This window comes from Dipodomys ordii, unplaced genomic scaffold (genome assembly GCF_000151885.1).
Source record: "Dipodomys ordii isolate 6190 unplaced genomic scaffold, Dord_2.0 Scaffold2, whole genome shotgun sequence".
Taxonomy (NCBI): domain Eukaryota; kingdom Metazoa; phylum Chordata; class Mammalia; order Rodentia; family Heteromyidae; genus Dipodomys; species Dipodomys ordii.
In genome coordinates this window covers 28,591,450-28,611,552 of record NW_012267218.1, presented here as the reverse complement: position 1 = coordinate 28,611,552, position 20,103 = coordinate 28,591,450, and the positions used below count along the sequence as shown (strand labels likewise).

Here is a 20,103-nt window from a genome sequence, read left to right as displayed (position 1 = left end):
TTTTTTTTTTTTTGGTTCCGGTCCTGGGGCCTGAACTCTGGGCCTGGGTGCTGTCCCTCAGCTTTTCAGCTCCAGGCTAGCGCTAAGTGCCAGACATTCAGGACACAGAGTGAGGAAACAGACTTAGTTCCCAGCCACCTGTGGCTCCTGTTCCAGTGGGAGGGCAGCCATCAAACAATACACTTGAGGCCCAGATGATTAAAACTATGATAAGTCCTGAAAGATGCAATCGGTCTGTGAAACACTATACCTTGCAGGCAACTTCCATTTTCATGTGGTTATTTCCAAACAGTGTTGGCAGAGGCAGAGTGGTGATTTGAGAGGTCCCAGCACTTTCACACCGATGTAAGAATCTGGTCACTTCCATTTGCAGCTGAAGTGTATTCATGTGCCTAGGGGGACAGGACATGCAGAGGCTAGCCTCCTGAGAGGCTTCAAGAGGAGTGAGCTGCGTGGGGCTGGGCGATTCAGCACTTGTAAGATGAGGGTGACAGAAGAAACAAATGAAACCATGTGAGGGGAAAAAGAGATCTAAAATATCCTCTGAGCAGGTATGACCAAACAAAACTGGGTTAATCTAGTACCCTGTACAGATGTACAGTAGTTCAGGTGTACAATGGAATTGAACAAGGGCCAGGCATAGGATCAGTAAGTATTTACTGAGCACCTGTGTTTAAAGGGTAACACCAGAAGTCAAAGGAGGCATGGGTCATGCCCTTGAATTTATAGATGAGAGGAGAAAGGAGGAGCAACACCGAGAACATCCAGTGATTAAGCCAATGAAAGCAACAGATGGGAAAGATACGTCATTTTCTTTAGATGTTGCCTTCTTAGTGGAAGTATCAAGCAAGCTTAACTGGATTTTAAGCCTAAAGGAAGAAAGGACTTGGTGCTTTGAGGAAAGCATCTAAGACTGATGCTTAGCAAAGAAGAAGACAGGAGGAGAGACAGATGGAGACAACAGTAGGGGCTACATCATGCAGGACCTTTTTGTGACCAACTGTAAGGAGTGAAGAATTTGGTTTATTTGTAGCATGTGATTCCAATCCTCCTTATCCCCTCTTGCCCTATAAGCTCCTCTAAATAACTTTCCATACTTATCTAGACTCTGTCTTCCATGGATAAGGCCTTTTTTTTTTTTTTTTTTGACTTGTCTCAGAGCTTAAACTCTGGGCCTGAGTACTGTCCCTGAGCTTTTGTGCTGAAGTCTAGTGCTCTACCAGTTGAGCCACAGCTCCACTTCTGGCACGTTTTTTGTTTGTTTGTTTGTTAATTAGAGATAGGAGTCTCAAAGACTTTCCTGCCTAGGCTGGCTTTGACCTGGGAGCCTCAGATCTTGACCTCCTGAGTAGTTTGGATTACAGGTATGAGCCACCCATGCCCGGTGAGAATGCTTTTTACTTATTTTTTAAGCATTCAAGGAAGGGCAAGAATAGCTGGACAAGTCCCACCTTTTTGCCCTGCACTGATTAGGTTCTGAGCCTCAAGCTACCTGGATACATCAGCTGCAGTCATCTTTTTCCGGAAGAAGGCAGTTTTCTTTTTTCCAGAGCTGCGGGATGTTTCTTGGAGGTAGATCTTCAGGTGGTCCTTGGCCTTAAGGAGCCATGAGAGCTTCTCTCCCAGTTCCGTGTAAGACTTTGCTTTATGACTGAAGAACCGAATACAGGTCATGGCAGCCCGAACTTGGTCCTAGAAGAGCAAAATAATGTCCAGATCAAAAGCCATGAGGGTGTGGTTTGATGAGGATTTGGATCTACTTCCACTGAGGAAGCAGATCTTGTTCTCTTGTCTTTGGTATCCTTACCTTTATCTCCTGTTTTGTTTATATGGCCAGTCCTGGGACTTGAACTCAGGGCCTGGACATTATTGCTGAGCTTCTTTTGCTGGAACTCTACCACTTGAGCCACAGAGCTACTTGTGGCTCTTTCTGTTTATTTCGTACTGAGGAATCGAACCCAGGGCCTCAGGCGTGCAAGGCAAGCGCTCTACCACTGAGCCACCTTCCCAGCCCCTTTTTACTTATTTTTTAACTGTGGCTCTCTGTCCCAGGCATTCCCAGCTTGGAAAGGGGGTAAAAATTCCTTCTGTCTCTGACCAAGGTCTTCTGAGCACCTCCCCGTCTAGCTTGCATTCTAGGTGGGAGAGCAGTAAGGTCTCCATGAGCCCCATGAAACTCTCACTGGAGGCTGTCTTTCTGCTCAACAGTCCCTCCTAGTAGTCACATGTGTCTTTTGTTTTTGCTCAATTTCATATCATTTTCTATTACTAGAAGCTCTCTGTCCTGTCCTTGGCTCACTGAATCAGGTCACACTGTTTAGGGTATGAATGTGCTGTCCTCCTGGGCCCGGGTGGGGGGAGGGGAGTGTGGAGAGGAGCCGTGAGCTCTTACTTAGGCCTCCAGCTCTAATTAAGCCTATGAAGGCAAAATTCCTATTTAGAGAAGAAGGGCATTTTGCCAGAGTTTGGAATAGGATTTTGGCAAGATTTTGTGGCTTGAAATCATGTCAGTTCATACGGTCGCTGAGAAAAAAACATACTTGAAAAGTAGTAATAATTGTCTAGACCGTAGAGTATGTCTTTCACAGGGACAAAGCCACTGTCCCGTTGCGGGGGAGCTCAACGAAGGCTTAGGGAAGAACCCTAGTGTGGGACTCAGGGAATCTAGGTGTTTTTCCTGGCTGTTGTGTTCTCCATCTGATTCTAGAAAAGTCCTTCTCCATAGTTCAGAATATTGGAATTTTCTTCTTTCCAAGGATCTCATTAGGAGGTTGTACAAATAATGAAGAAATATTTAGAACATGAACTTCTTAACATCTAGACTAATAAATGGCCTGTACCTTCTGTGTGGGGATTAGCAATAAACCCTGGAGAACAGCTCTGTTACTTTAGAAGACACTGTTTGCCTAACATAAGGTTTCATCATAAGGGACTTAGTTGCCAGAACATTCCTCTGCAGATGGCAGGAGGGTCATAGTTAGCCACAATAGGGGCAGGTGGGGATAGTTCAACATGGCTGGCAATCCTCAAGGAGGATATGAGAAGCAATGTTCATCCATTTCCCAAACAGGGAAGGTAAGAGTTCACTAGTACCAGGGTAGAGCCTATCCTGGTGAATAAAAAAAAGAAAAAAAAAAAAGGACCTTGTTGGCTAAAGGGTTGAGTGGGGCTTTTTCTTACTGTCACCACTGCTTTCCAGGATAAAGAAATAATTGCTCACTTTATTTAGTCAGTCAACTTAAAGGAGGCACGTTGTAGAGCTCTCTGAGGAGGACCTCAGTATAAATGGAAAAGCCCTATTACCAAAGCCCTATCCAAGTCCCAGTTCTACCTCTGGATAACACATAAGCTGGGACAGAAGATTGCACAGAACTGTGGTTGGGAGCAAGGAAAGTAACCAGGGCTGCTCATTAGCATTGCCTCACCTTATTGTCATCGTTGTGTATTGCCTGGATCAGACCCTCCAACTCCTGTGCAGAACAGAGACAAAGCAGTATGAGCAGGAGAAGGCTTTGTAGCTGGGAGCCAGGGCCCAATCCAGTCTCAGCTTAATCACTAAGACTCCAGGTGGGGGGCGGGATGTCTGCCTGACTCTTCTTTTTAAAACTCAACTCCTATTAGAATAGCAATAAAGGAAAACTAGTGCTAACAACAAGGGTGGCAATTTCAGGAGAAGGAACACCTCTTGAGAAGCCTGTCCTTGGCCTTCACAGATAGATGTGGTGGTTTAGCTCACAAAGAAGCCATTTGCCTGCCATTTGCAGGCAGCACACCTCAAAGACCATCAGCTGGCCCTTCCTGATCTCCTGTAGAATCACAGAGAGCAACGCAACTCTGTCAGTCCACAGAACTTTTCAGGGGCACACGATACTAGATAGAGGTACACCTTCTGGGTACAGAGGTCATGAATTTTCTTAGCAGGGAAGACCATTATTGCAAAGGTCAGAAAGATAAAAGGATCTTGTGGCATTTCAGACACATTATGGGGAACAGAGAAAGAAAGATGGTAAGATTGAAGTAGATGGAGGATCAGAGAGGCAGGGGAGTGAGTGCACCTGCGGTGGGATTCTCTTGAAGGCTTCCACGCAGTTGAGAAGGATGGTGTCCCCATCGCTTTTGGCTGCCATGCCTGACTCACTGACACATTTGAGCAGTTGTCGGATCTCGCTGTATTTCTCCTTTTCCACCAGCTGCCGGGCAGCTCTACAGTAGGTGGCAGCAGCATCCAGCTGGAAGTCCTGGAAAGGAATATGGGATGATGGCCTTAGGATGGCAGGGGATACTGCAGGAAGGGAGGAGACATGCTTAATGTAGATAAGCCATGTGGTCTGCAGTCTCAATAGGAAGTATAAATACAAATATAAACAAACCAAAAACAAACAGCAAGCTCCACTTTGGAGTCAGGCAGATATTTAGCATAAATCCGTAAAAATTATGATTTTAATATCTGAAATGGTACATCTTGCTGAGCACTGGTAATTACAAGACTTACACATGTAATTCTTTTTTTTTTTTATTTCTTTTTTTGTTTTGTTTTTGGGTCTGGTCGTGGGGCCTGAACTCTGGGCCTGGGCGCTGTCCCTCAGCTCTTCAGCTCAAGGCTAGCGCTCTACCACTTGAGCCACAGCGCCACTTCTGGTTTTCTGGTGGTTAATTGGAGATAAGAGTCTCACACTGCCCAGGCTGGCTTTGAACTGTGATTCTCAGATCTCAGCCTCCTGAGTAGCTAGGATTATAGGCATAAGCCACTGGCTCCTGACTTTTTACTTTTTTTTTTTTTCCCCTTGGGTCTGGTGGTGGGTCTGAATTCTGGGCCTGGGCTCTGTCCTTCAGCTCTTCAGCTCAAGGCTAGCGCTCTACCACTTGAGCCACAGCGCCACTTCTGGCTTTTTACTTGAGCCATAGCGCCACTTCTGGCTTTTTTCTTTTTTCTTATTTGGTGCTGAGGAATCGAACCCAGGGCCTCATGTGTACAAGGCAAGCGCTCTACCACTGAGCCACCTTCCCAGCCCCTTTTTACTTTTTTTTTTTTTTTTGGTTCCGGTCCTGGGGCCTGAACTCTGGGCCTGGGTGCTGTCCCTCAGCTTTTCAGCTCCAGGCTAGCGCTAAGTGCCAGACATTCAGGACACAGAGTGAGGAAACAGACTTAGTTCCCAGCCACCTGTGGCTCCTGTTCCAGTGGGAGGGCAGCCATCAAACAATACACTTGAGGCCCAGATGATTAAAACTATGATAAGTCCTGAAAGATGCAATCGGTCTGTGAAACACTATACCTTGCAGGCAACTTCCATTTTCATGTGGTTATTTCCAAACAGTGTTGGCAGAGGCAGAGTGGTGATTTGAGAGGTCCCAGCACTTTCACACCGATGTAAGAATCTGGTCACTTCCATTTGCAGCTGAAGTGTATTCATGTGCCTAGGGGGACAGGACATGCAGAGGCTAGCCTCCTGAGAGGCTTCAAGAGGAGTGAGCTGCGTGGGGCTGGGCGATTCAGCACTTGTAAGATGAGGGTGACAGAAGAAACAAATGAAACCATGTGAGGGGAAAAAGAGATCTAAAATATCCTCTGAGCAGGTATGACCAAACAAAACTGGGTTAATCTAGTACCCTGTACAGATGTACAGTAGTTCAGGTGTACAATGGAATTGAACAAGGGCCAGGCATAGGATCAGTAAGTATTTACTGAGCACCTGTGTTTAAAGGGTAACACCAGAAGTCAAAGGAGGCATGGGTCATGCCCTTGAATTTATAGATGAGAGGAGAAAGGAGGAGCAACACCGAGAACATCCAGTGATTAAGCCAATGAAAGCAACAGATGGGAAAGATACGTCATTTTCTTTAGATGTTGCCTTCTTAGTGGAAGTATCAAGCAAGCTTAACTGGATTTTAAGCCTAAAGGAAGAAAGGACTTGGTGCTTTGAGGAAAGCATCTAAGACTGATGCTTAGCAAAGAAGAAGACAGGAGGAGAGACAGATGGAGACAACAGTAGGGGCTACATCATGCAGGACCTTTTTGTGACCAACTGTAAGGAGTGAAGAATTTGGTTTATTTGTAGCATGTGATTCCAATCCTCCTTATCCCCTCTTGCCCTATAAGCTCCTCTAAATAACTTTCCATACTTATCTAGACTCTGTCTTCCATGGATAAGGCCTTTTTTTTTTTTTTTTTTGACTTGTCTCAGAGCTTAAACTCTGGGCCTGAGTACTGTCCCTGAGCTTTTGTGCTGAAGTCTAGTGCTCTACCAGTTGAGCCACAGCTCCACTTCTGGCACGTTTTTTGTTTGTTTGTTTGTTAATTAGAGATAGGAGTCTCAAAGACTTTCCTGCCTAGGCTGGCTTTGACCTGGGAGCCTCAGATCTTGACCTCCTGAGTAGTTTGGATTACAGGTATGAGCCACCCATGCCCGGTGAGAATGCTTTTTACTTATTTTTTAAGCATTCAAGGAAGGGCAAGAATAGCTGGACAAGTCCCACCTTTTTGCCCTGCACTGATTAGGTTCTGAGCCTCAAGCTACCTGGATACATCAGCTGCAGTCATCTTTTTCCGGAAGAAGGCAGTTTTCTTTTTTCCAGAGCTGCGGGATGTTTCTTGGAGGTAGATCTTCAGGTGGTCCTTGGCCTTAAGGAGCCATGAGAGCTTCTCTCCCAGTTCCGTGTAAGACTTTGCTTTATGACTGAAGAACCGAATACAGGTCATGGCAGCCCGAACTTGGTCCTAGAAGAGCAAAATAATGTCCAGATCAAAAGCCATGAGGGTGTGGTTTGATGAGGATTTGGATCTACTTCCACTGAGGAAGCAGATCTTGTTCTCTTGTCTTTGGTATCCTTACCTTTATCTCCTGTTTTGTTTATATGGCCAGTCCTGGGACTTGAACTCAGGGCCTGGACATTATTGCTGAGCTTCTTTTGCTGGAACTCTACCACTTGAGCCACAGAGCTACTTGTGGCTCTTTCTGTTTATTTCGTACTGAGGAATCGAACCCAAGGCTCACACATTCTAGGCTAGACTCTACCACTAAGCCACATTCCCAGCCCCCCTCCTGTTTATTTCTGCTTCCTTGCTAAGGATGACTACCCACATTCATTGCCAGTTGAATTGCTAGTTTCTCAGTAATTCCAAGGCCCACGAGATCCTAAAGTAAATTGAGTGGCTGAGGTCCTGGACTGGAATTATTCCACCACCAAAGTGATTTAAAGGAAGATACTTTTCATTTTATCATTCACCATGGCTTTGTTCTTAGCCTGAATAATTTAATTTCTCCATGATTTAGTGCCAGCAAGGCTAAGACAGGTTAAGAGAAATCTGTTCGTTCTCCCGCATGCCCTTTTCTCTAAAGACACTTAACTATTCTGTCATTCCTTACGAACCTTGTATCTTTTTTAGCCTTTACATACTTTGAATTCTGCAGAATGCCATTACAGACAAGATTTAAGTCCAACTCTAAATTGAAGTTGGAATCCTAATACTGAACAATAGTAGAGAGCAAGAAGGATTTGCTGTAGGGCCAAATAGCAAAGCCAAGAGATCAAATGATAGTTCTGTTCCCTCATCTTATATACCTTGCCCTGAATGGCAGGGCATTAGTAACAAGGGTAGAAGGGAGGACAGGGCTACTGTTACCTTCATAAACTGCTGTAGTTCGTACAGAATGTGGTAGTAGTTCTTCTTCTGTAAATGCTGGCAGGCAGCAATCAAATACGTTCCCCAACTCTCCAAGGTTGGATCGATGGATTCTAGTAAGTTTTCTAATGTGTGTAGCTTTCCACTTTTATAGCTTGGCTGGAAAATTCCTTCTATAAAGACTTCTGGAGGACTGTCCTAAAGCAGGGTAAGATGAGAGGTTAGGAATCTGGAGCTTGGTCTTGGTATAATCTGGCATCCACTCTGAATTTCCTTCTACTCATGGACCCTTCTAGGGTGTATCCTCCTAGGCCTGGTGCTTGCCAGGATAGCACTCTACTACTTGCGTCACATCCCCAGAACTTTTTGCTTTCCATTATTTTTAAAATAGATTCTCTCTCTCTCTGGCCTTGATTACAATCCTTCTATTTATGCTTTCTGCATAGCTATCGATAGATGTGTACTACCAAACCCAGCTCTTTATTGGTTGAGATGGGGTTCTCATCAACTCTTTGCCTGGGTTGGTCTCAAAACCATGATCCTCCCAATGTAAACCCTCCCAAGTAGTTAGAATTTTAGGATTATAGGCATGAGCTATTGCTCCTGGCTTCTTTTCCCTGAAACTCCAACATCAAATCCACCATCAAGTCCTATTGCCTCTATTACCAAAATACACACAGAAGCACTTAGTACTTCCTCAACCTATTCTGCACTTATCCGTATGTCTATGTGGCTCCCTCTTTACGTCCTTCCTCCAGCTGTTTCCTCATATGTCACCTCCCCTGCATACCCTATCTAAAATCGCACAACTTTCTCCTTCCTCTTCTCCTTTGGTTTGGGGATGGGGTAGCATTATCTAGTCCAGGTTAACCTTGAATTTAGATTATTTTATTTCAACTTCCTGAGTGCTGGGATTACAGCACTCTTATTTTATCCTGGTTGCCATCACCTATTCTTCACATTTTACTTGGCTTATTGTTTCTCTGTCCATTACCATGTAGGTTTATGAGACTGGGGTTTTTCATTGTTATGTCCCTAGTGTCCTTAGTTATTTTAACAATTGCACAAATAGGTTAATGTACAATTGATGAACACTATGGACTAACTGCTCTGGAAAATGCACATGCATATTAATCTCACTTTTGAAGCTTATCTGTGCTTCAGAGATACTGAGTCATAAAACCCCATTCCATATTAATAGAAAAGAAAGAAAACCATTTTGACATTTTGACGTTACAGAGTAACGTAGAGTAAACGATGACTTTTAAGTGTATGGTAGTAGAATGTGCTGGGGTGGGCTGCTTAGAAGTGGACAGGATCTGGGCTTTGAGAATATCTACCGCAGGCGGGGGTTAGGGCTTCCTTCCTGTTTTCTATATCTTCCTAATCAAGAAATCCAGGCCTGATTTAAATGTTTTAGGTCAGACTTTAATCAAGGGGATCAGCTCCAAAGGAGAGGGAACTCTCTTCTGAGACCTCAGAAGAGCACTTTAAGGACATTCATTTTAAACTGGAAGCCTGTAATCCTAGCTACTCAGGAGGCTGAGAACTGAGGATTGTGGCTCAAAGCCATCCCAGGCAAGAAAAGTCCGTGAGGCTCTTATCTCCAGTTAACTACTAGAAAACCGGAAGTGGTGCTGTGGCTTAACTGGTAGAGTGCTCACTTTGAGCTGAAGAGTTCAGGGACAGCGCCTAGGCCCAGAGTTCAAGCCCCATGACTGGAAAAAAAAAATTCATTTTATCTATTCATCTACCCATTCATTCATCCCTAACTAGTACTAAGCCAATTGCCTGAATATACACATAGGTAAAATGCAGGCCTTCTGGGCGAGGACAGGAAGACTCACTTATAAACCAATAGTTCCAATCAGGTGGGATAAATGAAGTAGAACAGGCACACAGGTGGTGCAGAGAGACTGTTGACGGGTGCTGCTTGTGTGTTCTGTGAGTGCTTAACAGGGAGGCTTTGAAAAGATAAACAGGAGATTTCCAAGAGAAGAAGAAGGGACAGGGCAGTAGGTAGAAGGAACAGAGCATGAAGACTTGCAGAGATAAGATACTACATGGAATAATCAGTAAAATTTAAGTAATTTAGTAATTTAGAATGAAGTATAGATAGAATTTGCGGTGAAAGTAAAGTGGAAAATTTTCCGGGCATGTGCGTGTGTGCGTGTCCGTGTGTGTCCCCTTTGGCATGCTAAGGAATTTGGATTTCATACGGGCAACCACTGGAGGTCTTTTAGGGAGGAGAATAATATGAGTGTACTTAAATTTTAGGAAGCTTATTCTGAAGGCAGAACAAGCATACCTAAGATAGACAGAGAAAACACTAGCAACAGAATGTTTTCAAAGATTCCAAACCCTAGGCACTCAGGTCATCTTCACCATGCATTTTTCCACACCTTTACCTTCTTGAGAACAAAGCAAAGCTATTTCAATTCAAGGATTACTGATGGCAGGGCATAAAAGGAAGACTTTCTTCCTTGTTCTGACAAGCACAAAGCAGGGGCATGCTGTTGTCAGCTTCTACCAAGATAAGGAGTTAAGCAGCTTAACTCTCTGGACTACAGCTGTCTAAAGGAACAGGAGTGGATGTGTCCCATTCTCAATTTCTGCTTGGGAAAAGCATCTTAACCTCTAAACTCATCTGGGAAAAGATGAAAAGAGAAAAAAGTTTGCAATTAAATTCCAAACAACAAATTTTCTATATGATTCTTCAGATCCTCTTAGTAGTTAAGATGCCACGCAATGGCCAAAGATTTTTTTTTTTAACTGTCCTGTAGGGGTCTGATTACCACCATGCTATAACCTGTTGACTTCACTTGGAGCCATCTGAGGAAGACATGTCTTCCTATAAACTTTCACTAACCATTGTTCAAATTTAAGGTGGATGGATGATATTAATAGTTACTTTGAGTTCCTTTAGTTTTATATGAAATTTGGTAAGTCTGACTTAATTGCTCAGGAAGTTATTCGTGAATGTTCAGATGAAAAGAAATGCTGAAGGGCTATGGTGAAATGGAGTCCTGATTGCTTATCAGAGATTCCAGTGAAGCAATGTACTGCAGTCGTGCCTCTGTCTCTTGTAGGAGGAAGATAGGCAAGAAGAGCCATGAAAGAAGAGCATCTTCCCTTTCATCATGTGCATGGGATCTGTGCCATGGCCCTTGAGGTAACAACTGTGAGCAGACACCATCCCAGGTCAGGTGCGAGCCCAAAGGAAACAGAGCGAGGTTCATCCCTTTGTGGGAATGAACTCTGTCATTACCAGCCAGGAGGGTGATCTTGTTACACACTCATTGGACAATAATGTAAAAACAATCTTCCGCTTTGACCTGACTCTGTGCATGTCTCACCTTGTTGAGGAGGTGTAAGAGGGCTTCCCGTAGACAGCTGTGCCTCATGTAGAAGCTGATGATGGCTAGGTTGGTACTATAGTTATGCAGGTAGAAAAGGCATTCTTGGTAGTAGGTGTTGTTCATGGTTTTTCCTTCAGGAATCACTTCCAGGGAGAGGCTCTGGGTTCGAAGGGTCATTTCAAGTTCCCTCAAGGTGGCAAAGTAATCATCATCTTGCTGATAGGAAAGGAGAGGAAAAATAGAATCCAACAAGTTTCAGCCAATGTAAGCCATTGGCTCCTGGCTGTGATATTTTTTCATTTAAAAAACAAATGGCTTAGCCTCTAATCCAGGACTGACATCATCAGATGAATTTAAGCTGGTCTGTTCCCCAAGTCCTTACTTTTCCTAGCATTCCTCCCAGAGCCAGGCACTCTTGCTGCTTTGCTCTTACCAGGGAAACAAGGGGTCTTGCTGTGGACTCCAGGTATTCAACCACATCCTGGACCAGCCTGGAGCCATGACTTAGGTGATTGAGGTCCAAAGGGGGTTTCAGACAGCGGCTGAACTTTTCTCGTGCAGCATTGAGGTTCCCAGCTTTGAGGCAGGCCATGCCCCATGCATGCCAAGCCCCAGCGGAATCAAGCCCAGTTTTTGTGGAAACCTGGAGGAAAAATTGTTTCTTTTGGTAAGAGATGCCTGTGTCCAGGCCTGACTCTCCCAAAGATCTAAATCTTGCCCCTTCCAGCCAACCACCTCTTTGCCACCCTACCTAATTGGCATTCTGGTCAGAGTAATCTAGAGATATGGTATAACCTGTTTGCCAGGACAAGGAAAGGTCGGCCACTCATTAGTGTGGGGTAGGATGTAAGCTTGGTCTTGCCTCACCTCAATGCCCAGTTGGTAGTATTCAGCTTCCAGAAGCTGGTTTCTTAGCCTGGTTACTGCAGCTGGCTGTAAGATCTGATCTAGAGATGGCACGTGGCGATAGGCAGCAGCAACTAAAATATTCAGTACATCCACCTTGCTGATGTAACTACAGGGAGGAAAAGGGCACAGAGATGACAGTGCATAGAGTCTTCTAAGAACAGTTGACAAAAGGTTTTCTAGTTCATTTTCACTGTGAAATGTGATCATGGGAACTGTGAGTACCACAGACTCTCAGTGAAGGTTCTGGAGTCAAGACTGTGAACCCAAGTTCCATTGCTTAGTAGCTTTGCAACTTAGGACAAATTGGTTAACTTTCATCTACCTCGACTTATGAATCTACAAAATGGCAGTTAAAAATAAAATGAAATTTCTCACATGAAAGAGCTTAGGATAGTGTCTGGAACTTTTCCAAGCACTCATAAATGTTCATTAACTATGCTTTTTTTTTTTTTTTTGCCAGTTCTGGGGCTTGAACTCAGGGCCTAGGCACTGTCCCTGAGCTTCTTTTGCTCAAGGCTAGCATTCTACCACTTGAGCTACAGCACTACTTCCAGATTTTTCTGATTATGTGGTATTGAGGAATTGAACCCAGGGCTTCATGTATGTTAGGCAAGCACTCTCGCACTAAGCCACATTCCCAGCCCATGAATGTTAACTATGAATGCCTGGTGCAGGGCTCCCTTGGGTTTCTATCTGAGATAGGGCCTTTACACTGAAAGTTTGGGGCACACAGCCATTTAGGTTTTGGTCCTGCTGGCTTGGAAAACAGATTTAGTACTGATGACCTATACTCCCAGTCCTGGAAGTGATGCAGAACATTCTGGCTCTTGCATGTGGCTAAGGATGGTCCTTTCTTATAGATCACTAGGGTTACCTGCTGTGACCTTACTCCTGACAAAAACTTTATGGAGCTAAGAGAGCTCAGAGGACTAGACCATTCTGTTTGATGTTGCTTCACTCAAATTCATACTCATGGTTCTTGAGTGCTGTTCATAATTATAGTAAAGATTACTGTGGATCCTGACTTGTCCACTGACTTCCCTGGAAAGGGATTCTTTACATTAGTGATGCGTAACTTAGATGGGAGGGGGTATGGGTAGTATGTAAAAACAGATTGGGAACCATAATATATTTGGATATTTGGGGGAAAAAAAAGACCTTTAAAAGAGATGATGTGCTTTTATTTTCAAATATATATAACTTATTTGTCTATCAGAGGTTAAAACCAGTACAAGAGTACTGAATTGAAAACAGAACAAGAATACTCTAGAAACTAAAGAGCTCTTAGCTGGTTTGCATGGCAATATGCAGGAAATTCATCCAGGCCCATGGGTAAAGAGGCACAAAATCAATGTGTCTTTATAATGAATGTATCGGAATATAGGGTATGGGAGAAAGGATGTATGATTTGAAATCAGTGCTGAAAACTGTCCTGTTAGCCCATGATACCTTGGGGTAGGGAAGAATCTTACTGAAATGAGGACTTGGTTCCTGCCCCCCTCAGCTGAAAATGAATATTTTGATTTTAAAGGATATGATGTTAAGTTTACTATTCCCTATCAGAATAGCCTTTCCTCTCTCATCCCTTCAATTCCCTTCTTTCTTTTTTCTATTCAATAGCATGGTTTTAAATTAAGGGCTTGACCTTGCTAGGCTGGTGAGAAAGTATCTAAGGGAGACAAAGAAAACTATGCTTCCCATCCCAGATCTGGTTAGGACTGGTACTGGGAACATAAAGCGTGAGTAATGCATCTGGGTGGAGAAGCAAAGAATTAGGGAGTTTTCATTGTCAAGTTAATAAATGGAGTCAAAGCAGGTTGTGCAGGAACCTGAGGGAACCTAGTCATGTCTTTCCCATGGATCCTTTGATTTCATGACTCACATTTCTACTGTGACACATCAAGCTTTGTGTGTGTGTGTGTGTGTGTGTGTGTTTGTGTGCCACTCAGGATGAGACTCAGGGTTTCAAGATGCCTTCACAGATCTACTACCCAGAACTACCAGTCAAAATTGAGTTCTGTGCAAGGCTAATCAATAATCACTGGCCATTCAGGGAGGATACATTTCCTTTAAAAAGGAGAAAGGTCCAGACAACAAAGGTACTTCCCTAAAATGATTTTAATTAGAAATCTTCACCAGAAGATTAATTAGAAGACTTCACTAGGTGAAGTCTTCACTTTCTGTCAGAGCATAGGTAGGGAAACTCTGCTTTAAGGATGTACTTAGGGTAAAAGGACACAGAATAGGGTGAGGAAGATCACTTGTGATTAGGTAATAGTATTTCATCAACATTCAAGTGAGATACGAATATTCTAGCATGTCTTGTCAGAGAGGATGAGGAGGTATCTCCCTACCCACTAAACAAAGAAAAGACTAGAAAGGAAGATAGATTAATATTGTCACCATATAAAAGAATCGAGATTCAGCCTGGTGCTGGTGGCTCATGTTTCTAACCTTAGCCACTCAGAAGATCTGAGGATTGAGGTTTGAAGCCAGTCTGGGCAGGGAAGTCCATAGAGACTTTTTTTTTTTTTTTGCAGGTCCTGGAGCTTGAACTCAGGGCCTAAACGGTGTCCCTGAGCCTTTCTGTGCTCAAAGCTAGTGCTCTACCACTTGAGCTGCAGCATCACTTCCAGCTTTTTCTGTTTAAGTAGTACTGAGGAATCGAACCCAGGGCTTCATGCATGCTAGGCAAGCACTCTAAAACTAAGCCACATTCCCAGTTCCCATAGACTCTTCTCTCCAATAAATTACCTCAGAAAAGTCAGAAGAAGAACTCTGTTTCAAGTAATAGAGGGCTAGCCTTCAGCAAACAAGCTTAGGGATAGTGCTCAGGTCTTGAATTCAAGCCATAGCACTAGTAAGAAAAGACTGGATTTTCATTCTCATATACCTGTCACAAAGAGCCAAGTCCTGGCTCTGGCCAGCCTTGACAAACATCATCTTGGCGCTAAAGAGCAGCTGCTTCATGATGTCCGTGAGCAACCCTGCATCCACTTCTGGGTTGGTGAGGCCCTTAGACAGCCTGCAACAGTGCTCAATTAGCTGATGACCACAGGCCACACTGTCCTGGTGCAGATTCAGGATGGCAATACACAAGGAGGCGCTAGGAGCCTGTCAAAGACAGACACACACACATAGTGAAGACAGGGGCCAAAGTGATCCTGAATTGCAGTTGCATGGCAGAAATTATCCTTTCCAAAAGGTTAAAATACAGTGGAGGAAGGAGCCCAAAATTCCACAGCAAAGCAGAAGAACTATATAAATGTCACATTCTTAGTGGCACTGCCAAAGTTCTGGCTGCTTCACACTTCTGGAGAATGTCCACAGGAGGTCTCTTATTTCTAGACTATCATCCATCACTGCAAACTCTTGATATCTGGCATGGACTACAAAGTTGCTTTGCTTGTCTGACCATGTGGAGGAGTCTTTGCTTTGAACACACTCCTTCTAAATTAATATTCATAAAGTATCCTTGGAAATGTTTGTAGGTCCCTGACACCTAGGAGTACTCATTTGTTACTTCAGAGTTCACAGCTCTACACGTAATAGTCTTCAGTCCCACCCTTTCCTTCCTTTCTACCAACACTACATTCCCTCCATATTAATATCCAATTCTTCATTCACACCCTTTTTTTTTGTCAGTTGTGGGGCTTGAACTCTGGGCTTGGGCGCTGTCTCTGAGCTCTTCAGCTCAAGGCGAGCACTCTAGCACTTGAGCCACAGCACCACTTCAGGTTTTCTGAGTGGTTAATTGGAGAAAAGCATCTCACGGACTTTCCTGCCTAGGCTGAGTTTGAACCGTGATCCTCAGATCTCAGCATCCTGAGTAGCTGGGTGCCAGTGTGAGCCACCAGCACTCAGCACACCCTATGATTTTTGATACTGCCTGTGATCAGACATTTGACTTCCGTACTCTGTTCTTTCTCTATTTTGATACCCTCACAACCCTCATATTTCTGCTTGTTATACTCCTGCCCCTCTTCTAAGGCTCATCTTAAATGCCATCTCTTCTGCAAAGCCTTTCTTTGAACAGGTGTATTCTCCAAGATGCTCCTCATCTTCTGCTTTAACTGTTCCCTGTTATCACACAGTAGGTAAAGTGAAGGCTAGGCTGTGTTCATCTATTTCTCTATTTCTTGCTGTATCACACATTGTAAAGAGAGTTAAATGACCATTATTACATTTTACTACTATTACCTGCTCATAGTAGAATTCACTCCTCACTAGCTCATTTTCTTCTTCATTTAGACTCAAAATCCATTCCACCTCTGCTGCTTTGGGAACTCTCACCACAGCCAGATACGGAAGGCTTTCGCTCTTAGAGCTTTCTGCAGCTGAGATGAGAATTGTATTGATGTGTCAGTCAAGCCCGGTCCAGTCTTGGTGTGTGTTGGAGGCAGATACTGCTGGCTATCTGAGGTCCTCTTACTTTCTCCTTGTGTGCTACTAGGCACCACAAACTTTCTTCCCTAGGCACAGACCTGGAATCTCACAGCTTTCGTCACATAATATTAGTATTTTACACAACAAATCCTGAGGAGTTTCTCTCTCTCTCTCTGTTAGTTGTGGTCTTGAACTCAGGGCCTGAGTCCTGTCCCTGAGCTCTTTTGCTAAAGGCTAGCTCTCTACCACTTTAAAAAGTTATGGTGCCATTTCCAGTTTTCAGGTGGTTACTTGGAGATAAGAGTCTCATGGATTTTCCTGCCCAGGCAGGTTCTGAACTGTGATCTTCAGATCTTAGCTTCCTGAGTAGTGAGGATTAGAGGCATAAGCCACAAGTGCCCAGTGGTATATGCTTTCTAAATGGATTGCTGACTCATTGGATACTCTAAAAACTAACCTATTGTGGAAAATTATTGGCCAAACTGATAACAGTGATTATCTGAGAAGAATGAGGGAGCACGGGATGGTAGGATGACAGTGAAAGGGAACCTGGGGTGGCATGGGTGGTAGTGGGGAAGAAATAACCCATTAAAAGGTAAGGATCATTGGGCGCTGGTGGCTCACAACTATAATCCTAACTACTCAGGAGGCTGAGATCTAAGGATCATGGTTTGAAACCAGCATGGGCAGGAAAGTCTGTGAGACTCTTATCTCCAATTAACCACCAGAAAACTGGAAGTGGCGTTGTGGCTCAAAGTGGTAGAGCACTAACCTTGAACAGTAAAACTCAGGGATAATATAATGCCTAGGACCTGAGTTCAATCCTCGTGACAGACCAAAAAAAAAAAAGAGGTAAGGATCAAATTCATTGATCACTGGCTTGAGAAACACCAAGAATTTTCTTCAGCAAACAAGTTGGATTGAGTTGCCATGGAGTATATCTGTTGTAGTTGATACATTGATAATAATGCCAACTTGAGCATATAAACCAAGAGTCAGATAATATAGTCAGGCCTTACCTTCTGATTGGCTTGGGCTTTCCTCTGATGTACTAAAAACAGAGGAAAAAAAAAGTCAAATGCAGGAATTTTTCCAGGGAATCACCAATAACCCTTTTCTCTCCCTCATGTGTCACAGCCAGCCTATTCCATAGTCTCTCACTACATCCTGTTCATTCTAACTCCTAGACATCCCTTTAAATGGCCCTACCTCTCTTCATTGCTGCCTCAGAAAGGGCCCTCATCATTTATTGCTAAAGGTTGCAACATTTTCCCACTGTTTCTTTGACTCTGATTTTGTCCAGCTATTTGGCAGCTTTCAAAAATGCAAATCCGAAGCTAGGTGACAGTGCCTCCTAGCTAATTAGGAAGCTGAAATCTGAGGATTGCAGTTCAAAGTCAGCTGGAGCAGGAAAGGCTCTGAGACTCTTACCTCCAATTAACCACCAAGAAGCTGGAAGTAGAGCTGTGGCTCAAGTTAGTGCCAGCCTTGAGTGAAAAAGCTAAGGGACAGAGTCCAGGTCCAGAGTTCAAGCCTCAGTACTGGCACACTCTATGTGTATACACACATGTCAGTACATACACACACATGTACATGTGCACACACTCACACACATATAAATGAAGATCTGGTCACATTCTGTCCTACTTAATGTCCTCCAGTAGCTGCTTAGGGTAAAACTATTCTACATTCACTCTTCTGTACACAAAGCACTTTTACGATCAGGCCTGTCTGCCTACCTGTGGAGGTCACCTCCTGTCACCTATGATTGATATTCAAGCTATATCCTGTTTTGCACTATCCCTGATCAACTTCTTAGTGCTGGTGCTAACAAGCACTAAGTCTCAATCAGTGTCCACATATATCACCCCCATGAGGAGCTTGCTGGTCCACCCTAGTCTATGATAGGAGAGAGCAAGTTCCAAGCCTTTGTGTCATTACCCAAGTCCTCCAGATTTAGCTACCAGTTAAGTCCAGGTTCTACTAGTCATAATCTTAGCCCATCACCTACCTATTTTCAGCACCTCAAAAAATTCACATTTTCCTCTGCTTCTACCTTTGCAGCATTACTCAATTTTTGAGTGTGTACTTCTTCTGGTTTTCTTACTAAAGCTCTAAGGTTCATCCTCTCAGGTTACCGCTAGAAACCCTCCTGACCTAGGCTAAGCTGTGTATACTGCCACCACGGCACTTACACAATCACCTGGGCTTTGTTTATTAGTCATCCCACTAGGTAGATGGAGGTTCCTTCAGGGTAAAGTCAGTTTTGCTGACTGCTGGTGAAAGATACACATCCACACTAATGGCTGATTTCCAACTGGTGTATGAGTAATTCCCATCCTGCTATGCCAGGGCCACAGAAAATGTAGAACAAGAAATGATACCACTTCCTTCCTAAACAATCGATACTCATCATGGCAGATAATGACCAAAATGTTTAGATTCAAACAGAAAAAAAAAGCTAATGAGCAGGATATGACATCTAGTTAAATCTGTCAAATAAAACAAAATGTGGAGAGTCAAAAGCATTTTTGCCCTTAGATAGTTGTTTCGGTCCATATTTCTATGTGCTCTAGGAGTCTTAGTTTCATACTCTTTTGCTACTAATAATGGGGAAAAATTGGCTAACACTGAACCAGCAACAGTCTTGATCTGTCCTGTCAGAGGTCAGAACAATTCTTTAAACCTATCTGCAGCTGAACTATGTGTAGAAAGTATCAGGGCTTGGCTGGGTGCAGGAGGCTCCTGCCTGTAATCCTAGATACTCAGGAGGCTGAGTTCTGAGGATTGAAGCCAGCCTGGGCAGGAAAGTCTGTGAGACTCTTATCTCTAACTAACTACCAGAAAACCAGAAGTGGCGTTATTTGCTCAAAGTGGTAGAGCACTGGTCTTGAGCAAAAGACAATGCCCAGGGACAGCAACCAGGCCTGGAGTTCAAGCCTCACAATTGACAAAAAAAGAAAAAGAAAAAGAAAAAAGAAAGTGTAAGGGCTTATCTAATTGTGGACAACAAACCAGGACTACCTAGAATTAAGAGCTGATGTAAGTGCTGTCCTTAAAATTCAGCGGGTATGGATGTGTCCCTTTAAATTGAGGCAAGACCAAAAGAAGAAAGAGTAACCAGGAAATAGGGAAGGTGATGAAGGGGACGATGGTCTCAGTCTGGACAGGAGCAAGGGCTGAAGAGCCAAGTGTCCTGATTTTGAGAAGACCAGTATGTAAGAACCTTGAAAATTGCTTCCTGTCATCTCTGCTTCTGACTCAAGTCCATCTTCAAACATTTCACTGTCGAGTTTATGCACTGCAGTGTGAATGTTAAACCAAACACTTTTTGTAAATGTTCCAGAGGTGAATTGTTTTCCACAACGAGATTCCTACAAGTATTAAGGTCTGAGGGAGGGTGCAGTTGTCAGAAGCAGTATCAGCTTCAGCTGATACTTCAGAACACTCACTCTTTGTTGTAGTAACTGTAGCACTGGTCACATACACGAGTAGGACTCTCCCTGCAGCCTTCCACCACCATTTTCTTAGTGGAACAAGAACCACACACTAGCCGGCCACAGCGGCGACAGTGATGACGTCTGTTGAACTGAGAAATGCCATTGGCATAGAAAGAAGAGGGAAAAAGAGATGGTGAGATTCAGTCTATTTATACTTAGCTTCAGTCACCTGTGACCTATTAAAAACATCAAGAGTTTGAGCTTGTTTTGAAAATGAGCACACTTATCCCTGCCCTCAAAAAAGGGGTGGTGGCTCAAGCCTGTAATCCTAGCTACTCAGTAGGCTGAGATATGAGGATCGCAGTTCAAAGTCAGCTTAGGCAGGAAT

General features: G+C 43.7%; 1 protein-coding gene across 1 annotated transcript in view; it reads right to left on the bottom strand.

Annotated features, from left to right (window-relative positions):
• The window catches only part of Zfyve26 (zinc finger, FYVE domain containing 26), a 70,266-nt gene that overhangs the window by 412 nt on the left and 49,751 nt on the right, over positions 1-20,103 (bottom strand). Inside the window, exons 29-42 of the mRNA XM_013013721.1 lie at positions 19,728-19,864; positions 17,295-17,326; positions 16,090-16,226; positions 14,783-15,003; positions 11,848-11,995; positions 11,414-11,623; positions 10,978-11,196; positions 7,622-7,819; positions 6,516-6,715; positions 5,274-5,415; positions 4,056-4,238; positions 3,426-3,470; positions 1,493-1,692; positions 251-392 (exon numbers count right to left, since the gene is read on the bottom strand). Coding sequence (XP_012869175.1) covers positions 251-392; positions 1,493-1,692; positions 3,426-3,470; positions 4,056-4,238; positions 5,274-5,415; positions 6,516-6,715; positions 7,622-7,819; positions 10,978-11,196; positions 11,414-11,623; positions 11,848-11,995; positions 14,783-15,003; positions 16,090-16,226; positions 17,295-17,326; positions 19,728-19,864 — 2,214 coding nt within the window. The remainder of the gene's footprint in view (positions 1-250; positions 393-1,492; positions 1,693-3,425; positions 3,471-4,055; positions 4,239-5,273; positions 5,416-6,515; positions 6,716-7,621; positions 7,820-10,977; positions 11,197-11,413; positions 11,624-11,847; positions 11,996-14,782; positions 15,004-16,089; positions 16,227-17,294; positions 17,327-19,727; positions 19,865-20,103) is intronic.